The 13,412-nt window shown below is 48.9% G+C and overlaps 1 protein-coding gene across 1 annotated transcript in view; it reads right to left on the minus strand.

Moving 5' to 3' along the window:
* Positions 1 to 13,177, minus strand: part of LOC149335840 (neuroglian-like) — a 27,783-nt gene extending 14,606 nt beyond the window's left edge. Inside the window, exon 1 of the mRNA XM_089552407.1 lies at positions 13,068 to 13,177. Coding sequence (XP_089408533.1) covers positions 13,068 to 13,070 — 3 coding nt within the window. The 5' untranslated portion in view covers positions 13,071 to 13,177. The remainder of the gene's footprint in view (positions 1 to 13,067) is intronic.
* Between the last annotated feature and the right edge of the window lie 235 nt (positions 13,178 to 13,412).

Here is a 13,412-nt window from a genome sequence, read left to right on the forward strand (position 1 = left end):
ATAAGCCCTCAAGAAAAAACGATTGGTTTTTGGAGTTAGAAGGACTACAGACATCAAATTTTTGCTTGATTGTTTTCTTCTTTTAAACGGTGCGTTAAAGATTCGTATACATGGATCCTATACAAGTTCAGGCAGCTGCAATTCTTGTGACAATTGGTAAAAAAGCAAGGCGGGGTGTTCTGTGCCTTCAAATTCACAAATGAGGACGAAAAGCAAGACCTCGATAAGCTGATTAAAAAAAATACGAGGCCCACTACAAGCCCGAAACGAATTTAACGTTCAAAGAGTTTCGTTTTGGCTCCCGAGATGAGCGTGAGGACGAACCTTTCAACCAGTGGCCGATCGATATCAGAACTCTTGCTCGCTTGTGTGAATTCGAAGAGCTAGAGGGCAGACTAACGCACAAAGGAATAATTCTAGGAGTCAGAGACAAGGACATGCAGCAGAAACTTGTCTGAAAACGCGTCCTATGCCAAAACAGGGGAATGTGCCGAGCCAGAGAACAACCGAAAAACCACTTTAACGAAATCAGAGAGGCAGAAATGAGCACTGCACATGAGGCCAGAGTACATGCTGTGAAATCGAAAGTTGGCCTCGGCATTTGCCCAAACTGCTGTTTCAGGGAACAAGGAAATGCAAACTGCCCTGCGCAGGGCGCTTTGCTTTTCTGTGTTCCGCGAGCGCAAGGGAAACGTCGTAAAAAGTGTGGTGGCCGAAAACGCTTCGCACGTGGACGTCGTTCCACCAGAAGCGAGGACGAAGGGCAAAAAATGCAAGATAAAACAGGTAGAAATGGAGACACGAGGGTTATTTCTTTCAAACGCTGCAAGTTTGTGCAGTTAACAGCCACGACCGCTGGTCGGCGACTGTTGGCACCGCAGGCACCGCAATACGCTATGAAATAGATACCGGAGCCAACTGTTGCGTCATGCCCGAAGCGACGCTCAGAAACATGAGCACACAGACAGCGCAAGACTGCTGCTCTACGCTACGGTTGTTTTTCGGGCGTACAAAAAAGGCAGCCAAGAAGATTGAGCTTCGGGTCGCTAGTACAGTGCAATCTGCCACGGCGCTATTCTTTATCGTGAAACAAGCAGCTCCTGTTACTCTGAGTGGCAAGGTGGCTGAACGCTTAGGTCTGATTGTCCGCATGGACACCGTGAACGCCTCGGCAACTAAGGAAATAGTTGAAAGATTCGGAGATGTTTTCCGGGGGCTGAAAAAATCAAAGACGTTGCCCACCACATGGAGCTGAAACCTGAAGTTCGAGGCTTCATCAAGACAGCGAGACGAATCGCCACCGCCCTTCAAGAGCGCGTCAGAGCCGAGCTGGACCGGATGGAGCACGACGGCGTCATTGCTAAGGTAACATATGGTTTAGTTTATGGGGGTTTAACGTCCCAAAGCGACCCAGGCTATGAGGGACGCCGTAGAAAAGGGCTCCGGAAATTTCGACCACCTGGGGTTCTTTAACGTTCACTGACATCGCACAGTACACGGGCTTCTAGAATTTCGCCTCCATCGAAATTCGATCGTTGCAGCCGGGATCGAACCGGTGTCTTTCTGGTCAGCAGCCGAGCGCCAACTAAGGTAACAGAACCGACTTCCTGGTCGAGTCATGTGATTGTAGTAGAAGATTGGAAAGTAGGTTTTTGAGGGAAGGAAATGGCGCAGTATCTGTCTCACATCTCGGTGGACGCTTGAACCGCGCCGTAAGGGAACGTATAAAGGAAGGAGTGAGAGAAGAAAGGAAGAAAGAGGTGCCATAGTGGAGGGCTCCGGAATAATTTCGACCATAGTTGTAGTAGAAAAGGAATAAAAAAATTGCTGAGGCTCAGCTTGGCTAAGCCTGGGGAATGCGAAGCATATTAGTGGCTAGGCTTGGTAATACATGGCTTTCCTTGGTTGAATACTTGGTCATTTTAATACAACCACTAGAAGCCTTCGTCGTGGGGAACGCCGACTAACCCCGAGACGCGCGTTGGGTGAGCGCCTGGATTGCCACGGAAGCCGCGTCTGCCTGCCCGGTGGAGCGAGCGTTTCACCTACACCGAGTGTAAACGCGTGTTCGAAATGCGCGGGTGTGACGGCTAGGGGTCCCACGGCGACGGCGCGAGGTGGAGGCCAGCTCTCTCATCCGATGTCACGTGGTGTGACGTCACGGTGTCACGTGGCGTGACGGCTAGGGGTCCCACGGCGACGGCGCGAGGTGGAGGCCGGCTCTCTCATCCGATGTCACGTGGTGTGACGTCACGGTGTCACGTGGGGGTCCCACGGCGACGGCGTGAGTGGTAGCTCTAGCAATATGCTTCGCATAAAAGTCAATGTGATCAATATTTATCTTTAACGAAAGCTTCCTAAACATGGCACGTTTAGCTCCGTTCCCTCTTTCAGTCACCGATCTCACAGTGCTTGTTTAGTTTATTTCAATTTACAAATCTGAATTCATTTTATTTATTTTCTTATTATTTTTATCATTATTATCATTATATTTTTCTATTTATTTATTTCTTTATTTAACATTTTGAGCACCTGCCAGTCGCCGCCTGTGTCTTGGCCAACACCCCGCAGTGGGTACACGCCATTATTTTGAGGACAACAACAACAGCAACCTATTGCACTTACACAAGGCACTTCTCAGAGAGCACTATCACATGCCGACGTGATTCTACCGCGGCTGCATGGAGCGAAATCCTTTTCTACCCTAAATGCATCGTCAAGATTCTGGCAGATAAAGTTGAACGAGCCGAGCTCCCATTTATACACGATAAGCACGCCCTACGACAGATTTCTGCACATGTCATTCGTCATCGCTCCCGAGTCGGAAATTTTTCAGCCTGTGATGCACCGGTACAAGAAGGTTTGGTTTGGTTTATGGGGTTTAACGTCCCAAAGCGACTAAGGCTATGAGAGACGCCGTAGTGGAGGGCTCCGGAAATTTCGACCACCTGGGGTTCTTTAACGTGTACTGACATCGCACAGTACACGGGCCTCTAGAATTTCTCCTCCAAAGAAATTCCAGCCGCCGCGGCCGGAATCGAACCCGCGTCTTTCGGGTCAGCAGCCGAGCCCCATAACCGGTGAGCCACCGCGGCGGCTGGTACAAGAAGGCTTGAGGGGCATTGCCGTCGTAATGGACGACATATTGGTTTGGGTACAGTCGTGGGGGCGACAAGATAGACATTTGGTAGCTTTCATGTCACAATGTAGACGTCGCAACTTGAAGCTCACTAAGAACAAGCGCAATTTCCTGCAGCCCAGAGTCCGCTACATGGGCCACATTCCAACGCCAGAGGGGCTGTGCCTGGACACCAACAGAGTCGGAGACATCGTGCAAGTTCTGCCACCACAAAACGGTAAAGAACTGCAAATTTTCCTCGTCATGATCAACTTCAGGTGCGGTTTGTTCCTAACGTGAACACGTTGTCAGCGCCGCTTCGCGATCTGTTACAAAGGACGTCACGTCGGTCTGGACAGACCAGCAAGATAACAGCTCAAAGCATAACAAGATAACACAGGCGCCAGTGCTTGCCTATTTTAACCAAGTCATTGACGTTGTCAGTAGACGGCAGTCAGCGCCGAGTAGGAGAAGCGCTCTTCTAAATGACGGGCTTGAACCCGCTTGAATCCCGTCGCAAGCAGCACCGACTAAAAATGTTGTTCAATATCATACATAATAAGACAAAACTGAATTTTCAAAGTTACATGCAGTACAACACAACATGCCCCACCCGTAACAAACACGAAAGGACTATCTTGATGCCACGATGCCGAACAAAAGCATATTCTTGTTCCTTCTTTCCACGCACCATTTCCGAATGGAACCGACTGCCAAGCGATATCACCAACCTGGTATCTTCAGAATCTTTCTTGTCTGCTGTTTCGTCCCATGTATCGCAGTAGCACGTCTAGTACACAGTGTATTTCGGTTTCTTTGTTTTTATTCTGTTCACTCAGTCTGGTCGACGTCGAATGATTTGCCTGTACTTTCTTGCTTCCCGTTGGTCTTATTGAATTTATGTCCTCGTACTGTAATCGCCCTTTGTTGCTGTTATTTTGTTGTTACTACTTCGTAATTTTCTTTTTTAACTTTGTGCACTCCTGCCTTGACCGCCAAAGGGCAGTCGGCAGTATTTATGAAATAAATAAAATAAATAAATAAACCGGTTGTCTACTCACCTCGTTCACTAACGGAAGCACAGCAGAAAGAAACATTGGCAATTGTTCATACTTGCAACAAAATTTCAAGATTATATCTTTGGGAAGTCAGAGGTAATGGCGAGTCAGGTCACAGGCCACCAAAAATGATATTCAAAAAGCCACTTTGTGAATGCCCGCTACGGCTGTAACGCATGGGGCTTGTTTTGCAAAGATTCCCAATCCAGGTGGCGTAGTACAAACCAGGAAAGGATTGTCTCTATAGTTGACGCGCTTTCTCGCCTCCCGAGTGCTACGGAGCTAAACGACGAGACAAAATAATCTCAAATCAGCGTTATTTCTTTACTTCGTGTGTCAGACCAGCAGCTCGAGAACATTCGGCACGAAACTAACAAAGATGCTAGCGTGAGTGAACTGCGCCGCTACTCGTTTTAGGAGCGCAGTATTCTGCCAAAGTCCAGTGGTAGATTTAGATCACTAAAAAAACGATGAGGGCGCTTTGGCAGCCTAAAGTGCGCTAGGCGAAAGCCTTTGTCGCGCTACTTCGACTGCCAATGACTGCCTCTGTTTGTTACAGCTGCACTGCTTGGGAGCCATCCTCCTCCACTAGCTGCCGCACACCGACTGACGACGGAGCCATAGAGTAATATAGAAGTAAAGAGCGGACACTCCCGTAGGCTCCAGCGGCCGACTTTTGTGCACAGCGCACCTAGCGGACCCGGGGAAACGCACTGGCCTCAGAGATGCTACGAGAAAACAGGAATCTTGGAGGCTCTACTTTCATTTTCGGTTTCGTTCTCGCATGCATAGCGTCGGTTCGTGCAGGTTTGCCCAGGTGTCAAGCGCACGGAACTTTGCATTGCTATTACATGCTATTACCCTACCGCTTCGAGTCACGCAAAAGAACGTAAATGCAACGACACAATCACACAAGATGATCTTGACTGAGGTGTGTTTTTATTATGAAAAACATGCTTGAAAAACATACTTGAGAAAACTTATTGGCATGAAGCTTTTGCTCACGCAGGATGGCATAACCAAGCCATATTTTACAGTTCATGAAAACACACACACACACACACACACACACACACACACACACACACACACGCACACGCACACGCACACGCACACGCACACGCACACGCACACACACACACACATATATATATATATATATATATATATATATATATATATATATATATATATATATATATATATATATATATATATGCATGCCAGAAATGTTCAGTTATGACCATTACGAAAAGAGAGGAACACCACCTTGATAAATTAATCTACAAGTTTTCACGTGCTTAAAGGAATAGACACACCGTTCTTTGATCTGTGATTTATAGCTTGTAATGATGCTTATCAGAATGTTACACATGGATGAGCAGGAGACATTTTTTTTTCATTTAATTACCTTCAAGGCCAGCGGGCATAGCAGAAAAGAGTGCGGGTGCATTAGAAAAACTTGGGACAAAAAAGACAGTGTAGTGAATATATGTACTAGAGCACTGCACGGGCCTCAATTTGAGGCCCAAGCCCGGCCCGGGCCCGCGACTTGAAGCCCGAGCCCGGCCCAGGCCCGGGGCTTCAAGCCCGGGCCCGGCCCAGGCCCGCTAAATTATCGCTCTAGCGAGCCCGGCCCGGCCCGCGAACTCGGGAGTGAAGCCCAGCCCGGGCCCGGCTCGTTTCACAGTGCCGCTTGAGGTATACTGCTCACTCTGAGCAAGTAGACTGCTACTAGACCGATAAGAAACTGGCCAACAAAGGCTCTGAAACCACAGTTTGGCTTGCAGAAAGTTGGTTCTTTTTGACCCAAAAGGAAGTGATTAAGAGTAGTGCTCGCCAGGCCGTCTTTTGGACACTGATCTCGTGTAGGTGCAAATACAAACTCCGAAGTTCTGAGAGCCAAATAAAAAGGGCTGCATACGCACGTAATAGACTACTTTGCATTCCCCCATAATTTTAATCAGTTATATTTTGTCGCCCGCGAAGTAAAAACATTAAAGCTGCCTAGCAAGCATTAGGATGACATTTTTTTTTAGTGAACGCGATCTCACACGTTGAACTCATAGCCGAACTAGTCGCCTTTCAGCAGAAACAAGAAGCTAAAAGGCTTGAGTATTCCACGGTGTGTGTTTTGAAGACTATAAGCGTCCTAAACTAATATGTCCTTTCTAAATGCATTTCTAATAGTTTATAGGTATGTTTTGGGATGACGAACGAGCAATGTCCAATTAAGACCGGTTAAATTTTACTCTTGCTCGTGAAGCAGAAGATAACGCGTGATCCACGTGATAACTTACTGGGCAAAACACTTGTCATGTCAACTAGGCTGAAGAAGGAAGGAGGGATAGATGTGGTTATGAGATGAGATTTACAAACTCTCGCGAGCTTTTGTGGCTGTTTCATTTACTAGACGTTCCGGTCAGCTGATCAAAAAGAAAACCAAACGCGCTTTAGTTTGTGAATTTCCTCACACGAGAAGAATATAGCTATAAAATAAAAAACGATGTTTTTTGGGCTTAAGGGCCCAAGGGAAGTCAGGCTGTGAGAGACACCGAAGCAGAGGGCTCCGGATCATTTCGACCACCTGGGCTTCTTCAACGAGCAATGATACTACAAAGTACATGGCTGCCATGCTTGCCGCCTAAACAGAAATGCGGCCGCCGAGGCTAGGAGCAAATCCTGGTTCCCCGGCTCAGTAATCAAGCGCCTTGACCACTAAGCCCGCGGCATACAAATAAGGAAATAAATAAGTCAATGAATACAGCTTAGTTTTTTTTTCTCAGCGCGTACTATAGCCCATAGCTCCCCTGTGTCGCTGCTCCGATGCCGCAGTTGTGTACTTCACTCTGCAATAGTGAATGAATAGTCTGACACCAGCCGTTTCTATACGGACCCAAGCCCGGCTCGGGTCCGCAGCTTTAAGCCCGAGCCCGGCCCGGGCCCGCAAGTTCAGGCCCGGGCCCGGCCCAGGCCCGGGAAAACACATCATGTCCCGGCCCGGCCCGGCCCGCGGGCCGGGCCGGGCCCGGGCTTTCGGGCTGGCCCGAGCCCGTGCAGTGCACTAATATGTACACCCGGCGGCAAAATAAGTCGGGGCACGCGAGAGGCGGCCAGAATCAGATAAAACTGCATCGTCGCGCCGTCTGACGTTGCGTTTCTGGTGTCGAGACATCGCAGTGCGCGTGCGTGTCCTTTCATGCTTGCAGCCGTGTCTTTTTTCTCGCTTGCGCCGTACTAGCTGATTACCTGCGGCGTTTGGCAGTAGGGGCCGCTTTCTCTATTTGCTACGTCACGCGCATAGTTCGGGGTGAGGGGGTGGAGGAGGTGCACGGCGAGGGTGAAGCGTGCGCTGCTCGCTTTGCCCTGGCTGGACAGATAACACACAGTTGCAAGATTTCTGTTTTAGAGCGCAGCTCTTTGGCGTCCGTTCCTGGGTTTCGCGTCGTCGTCGGCGTTGTCCTCGGCCTCGTAACCAGCTCCGCCCCCCTTTCATCCCTCCAGCGCTAGCAGCGACCGACTGATACCGCTGGATGCCGCTGACGCCGCTAGAGAGTCAAGATAACGTGACTGCATAGAACACCGTCGCCGCCATGCAGAAAGAGGAGGAAAGGGTCCCCCCCCCCCCCCCCCCCCCCCCCCTGTTCTTGTGTGGCGGATAGGGTGCTCTTCAGTTGCCGACGCGCCGGTTATTTCACGTAGGCCCCGGCACGTCGACGAATACGTGACCACCTTCCCACGGCTAGACCTGGTTCTTAGCGCTGCGGAAGCGAGGGTATCATATTGTTTGTGTCGGCATCGGCGGCGTTGTCCCTGAAACCAACTCCGCAGCTGGGGTTGACTCACTATCGAAAAGGTGAAACAGCTTATTTGCTGCGCTCAAATTTCGCATTAGGTAATCGTCGGTAATTTTTTTTTAGAACAAGCTACCACTCATCGCTGCTGGAACGGGTCCTTCTCACTTCCTGTAACCACGCTTGACGCGTTGCGATTTCTACGCTCGCTGTAAGCGAGCAGAATGCTCTGAAAGAGCGTTATTACACGTTATAGCTCCGAAAACTATTTGCCGTGTTTGCATCATTACAGCTTCCACAGTCGTTCACTGCGACCATGTGAAACAACAGTTTGTGTTTAATGACAGCTCAGTACAGTGGCAAGTACTGACGCTGACGAGTTTTGTATTTTTCGGCACATGTGCATGCTCTTCACTAAAGAGTTGCAATAACACGCTACTCTGTCCGATAGTTCTAAGCGCTGAAGCATTTGCTTGCTATAATAGTAGTAGTACAAAACATTTATTTGTCGAAATAGTTTCCAGGCAAGGGCGGGGTCGGTCGGGTCCTCAGTCTGGGACTCCGTTGGCTGAAGCCACTGTCCGAGCTCTCGCAACCAAGGCCCTTTGTGCCTCGAGGTCGAAGATGGACGGTTTGCTTGCCATGTGCTCGTGTCTGCACTACGGTACTACGTTCCTGTCACGGAGACAAACCCTTAGGGCCATTTTTTTTTCATTAGGTTTTTCTTCTGCTGGAAACAGCCAATACAAAGGGACTAAATAGGAAATAAATTGTAGGGAATAAAAGGTTCCAAATATGTTTGTTGCGTTGATCATCATGGAAGTTCTGGTGTGCGATACAGCCTAACGAAAAAGAGTTTGCAGACACATGACTCAACCACTGTGCTGTACTGATCATAACCACTCATCCGGTTCCATTAATATAACACATAACATTTCACTGCAGAACTACTCCTGAAAACACGCATGGTATTTTAGACATGTGCGCGCCCTATGGACAATGCTACACGAAGGGGCAATGTATAGTATGGAGCTGTAAGCAGATGGGTTCGCTTGAACTAGACAGTTTTAAAAACGTAATAGTAACATCATCACGTGAACACAATAAAATATTTATTAATGAAACTATGCATTCGCCGATGCCTCTTAGAAAAGGAATCTTACGCTCGCCTGGATAGATGCGAAGCACTTTCGACTGTGTTATCAGGACTGTCTTATTTGAGGCGAGAGAGTAGGTGTCCATTGAAGCGCTGAACAACAAGAAAACTTAAAAAAGCTATCGCGAGGGGCACCGCGCTAGAATGAACATTTATCTACACGGTGAACGAGTCGAATTTCAGTGGTTCAACTAGAATGCGCCTGTCGCGACAATCCTTTATCTTCACCTGCTCGTCATGTGTTCGCGCTTCTCATTGGCCAGCGATACTTTTTAAAGGTATAAAAGTCTGGAGAGCTGAACAAAGGTGCGTCGTCTACTGAAATGGCACCACGCGTCCCGATTGAAGATCGAAGACTCATCGCCAGACTTTTCGTGGAAGGCGTACCGCAGAGGGAGATATGCCGAAGAACTGGCAGGTCGAAGACATCGGTGAGCAGAATTATCCGTGCCTTCCGAGACGAGGGAACACTTGCGGACGCGAAGCGGTCCGGCAGACCAAGAGCTACGAAGCACGAGGACGACATACTGATTGTTGCCGCCGCTGTCGTGGACCCCTTCTTGAACGCTAAAGAGATCCGCGATGAGTTGTCATTAGAGGTCTCTACATCGACAATACGTCACCGTTTGAAAGCAGCTGGGATTTCGAACTGTGCCGCAGCGCAAAAGCCTTTCCTCACCGAGCGGCAGCGCCAACAACGCTTGGACTTCCCGCAGAAGCACCAGCACTGGAACACAGAAGAATGGCATAATGTAATTTTTTCGGATGAATCAACATTTTGCACTCGCTGGGATCAACAGAGGCGAGTGTGGCGGCCCTTGAATTCCAGGTAAGCAATGGCTCCACTATTTGTAGACGTTAACAGACTTTGCTGCTTTGCATATGCCCAAACCTTTCATTGATCTAATGTTTCATAGGCATTATCGAAACTGGAATGATCAATGAATTGGACAGGCAGAGCAGAACGGTGGGGCTAAAAATTAACATGCAGAAAACCAAAGTAATGTTCAACATCCTATCAAGGGAACAGCAGTTCGCAGTTGGTAGCCAGGTGCTGGAAGTAGTAGGAGAATATGTCTATTTAGGGCAGGTAGTGACAGCTGATCCAGATCATGAGAGGGAAATAACTAGAAGAATAAGAATGGGGTGGAGCGCATATGGCAGGTTATCTCGGATCATGAATGGCAGTTTACCAATATCCCTCAAGAGAAAAGTATCTTACCGGTACCCGCCTATGGGGCAGAAAGGTGGAGGCTAACAAAGAGGGTTCAGCTTAAATTAAGGACAACGCAGCGAGCTATGGAAAGAAAAATGATAGGTGTAACGTTAAGAGATCGGAAGCGGGCGGAGTGGGTGAGAGAATAAACGCGCGCTAATGATATCCTATAGTTGAAATCAAGAGGAAGAAGTGGGCTTGGGTAGGGCATGTAATGCGAAGGCAAGATAACCGCTGGTCCTTGAGGGTAACGGAGTGGATTCCAAGAGAAGGCAAACGTAGCAGGGGGCGGCAGAAAATTAGGCGGGCGGATGAGATTAAGAAATTTGCGGGAATATGGTGGCCGCGGCTGGCGCAGGACAGGGTTAATTGGAGAGACATGGGAGAGGCCTTTGCCCTGCAGTGGGCGTAGTCAGGCTGATGATGATGATGATCGAAATTGTTCCCTGAAATGAAATTATTTGGTAATCTCCGTTACTAACAAAACACATTACATGCAAGAGAAATGTGCAAAACTAATTTGTGCTTATCACCATCTCCAATACGAGTTTCAAGTTTTTTTCACAATGTTATGGTGAACACAATTTTCACAATGTTATGGTTTAGCCGCCGCGGTGGCTCAGCGGTTATGGTGCTCGGCTGCTGACCCAAAAGACGCCCCGGCCGCGGCGGCTGACCCCGGCCGCGGCGGCTGGAATTTCTTTGGAGGAGAAATTCTAGAGGCCCGTGTACTGTGCGATGTCAGTGCACGTTAAAGAACCCCAGGTGGTCGAAATTTCCGGAGCCCTCCACTACGGCGTCTCTCATAGCCTTAGTCGCTTTGGGACGTTAAACCCCATAAACCAAACCAATGTTATGGTTTAAAGGCATACAACGTGCATTGTAAACTCTGATTTACCGTTCACAAAATCGGTTTTCTGAGTATCTTACCTGTACATTCTTTCTCTTTCGAAACGGCAGATACCACCCTGGCTATACCCAGAGCGTTCTCTCAAGTGGCCGGTGTTCAGTCTCTGTGTGGGGTGCCATGAGCAAAGATGGGCTAGGTCCTCTTGTCCGCATTGATGGGAAATTCACGGCGTCTACATACAGCGCTCTGCTACAAGACACCATGCTCCCATATGTGCTGGACGGGCCCTTCCCCGACGGCTGCTTCCTCTTCCAGCAGGACAAAAGCCCCGTGCACATGGCTCGTCAGGTGACCCGTCTGCTTGAAGACCTTGGCGTGCGTGCGTTGCTGTGGCCTCCGAATGGCGCGGACGCAAATCCTATCGAAAATATCTGGGGGCGCATGAAGTCCTCCCTGTCCAGAAGAAACTTGACCTGGGCAACAGCGGACGCGCTGTGGAGCGCCGTTTGTGAAGAGTGGGACGTCCTTCGAGCTAACCGTAAATACGTCGTCTCGCTTTACGATTCCATGCCAAGGAGGATGTCGGAGATCATTTCCGCGGTACTGATCATTTCATTTCACTCGGTACTGAATGTGTGTGTGTAACGAGAATGGGGGGGGGGGGGGGGGGTGGAGCACAAATTTCGGCAATATTTTTGTCTTTTGTTGGCCCTTAGCGTTGGTCTCACTTCTATTCTTTTATGTTCAACATATATGGCCACGCCTACACCTGCTTGCGTTATTTCGTTACTCTTCTACGTGTATTTTATTTCAAGTGACCTGCCTATCTTCTATATTGTCTCATCCGACATTAATAAATGAAATCATTTTTCGACTGAACGCCTCTCCGTTGCGGTGTGCTCTTTCCTATTTCAACATCACACGGTCGTTGAAACAAAAAAAAATGCAAGGAATGGAAGTGATCATGAATGCGGCACCGCGCTGTCGCCGAGAGACGCGATACGCTATCTGTCCAGCCAGGGCAAAGCGAGCAGCGCACGCTTCACCCTCGCCGTGCACCTCCTCCACCCCCTCACCCCGAACTATGCGCGTGACGTAGCAAATAGAGAAAGCGGCCCCTACGGCCAAACGCCGCAGGTAATCAGCTAGTACGGCGCAAGCGAGAAAAAAGACACGGCTGCAAGCATGAAAGGACGCGCACGCGCACTGCGATGTCTCGACACCAGAAGCGCAACGTCAGACGGCGCGACGATGCAGTTTTATCTGATTCTGGCCGCCTCTCGCGTGCCCCGACTTATTTTGCCGCCGGGTGTACATAAACAAATGAAATTGTTGATGTCTGGGAAACAGGTTGCATAAATGCACTAAGGATAGGTAACAAAAAATGTCTCACAGAACAAGCAAGCAAAAAAGCAGGTAGGCATAAGTAACTATTCTAAACAAATGCAGAAGAAAACCGACAGTCGAGGCAAAGATATTATACAAAGAGCACGCATTACAAAATGTTCCTGCAGTAAAAAATGAAACAAAGCCATGGCAGGCAACACCCTTATGAGGTTATGCCATGTAATTAGCAGGTTATTTAAAGCAACTGCTTTGAATTCAGCCTTATCAGCTTTACCAACCGTAGCTTTACCAACTTCCGTAGCTAACCAAATTCACACACAAAGGCGATATCATAGTTGAATTCACATGTCCTGAAGCCACCGTGTGCAGCTTTAGTAAATAAAACAAACGGCCCTCGCGCCGAATGCTACAGTTATGAGCTATTTCTTATTCGAGATATGCGTATTTAGGGCTATGCCCCCCAGCGAGACACATAGAGGAATATTTACGTGCAGACAGTACAGCAAGAATAGCGAACTGCGGTCTTACCATGAAACAACCGTCGCAGCACCACAGCAGTACACAAAACGGACGTGCCCACGAAGCTTGCAGACGCCGCAAAAAAATACGGCCGCTCACACCGTCGGTCCGTCGCTCACTGCCGCCTGGACGTGCTTGCCCGTTGCCTTGAGGCACTTAAAAAACGCCGCTGTTGCTGACGTACCTGCGGCCGTAGGCGCGCAGCGCACGTCACTGCAAGCCAAGACATGCCAAGACCATACTATTTTTCTTTTTTTTTTATTTGCACGTTCAGTGCCATCTGGCGGAAACGGGGAAGCGCCGAACTCGGCCGCGAAAGGGCCCGAGTGTCCGCTCTTTACTTTTATGTTACTC

The sequence above is a fragment of the Amblyomma mixtum genome, chromosome 7 (assembly GCF_055824585.1).
Source record: "Amblyomma mixtum isolate Tamu chromosome 7, ASM5582458v1, whole genome shotgun sequence".
NCBI lineage: Eukaryota > Metazoa > Arthropoda > Arachnida > Ixodida > Ixodidae > Amblyomma > Amblyomma mixtum.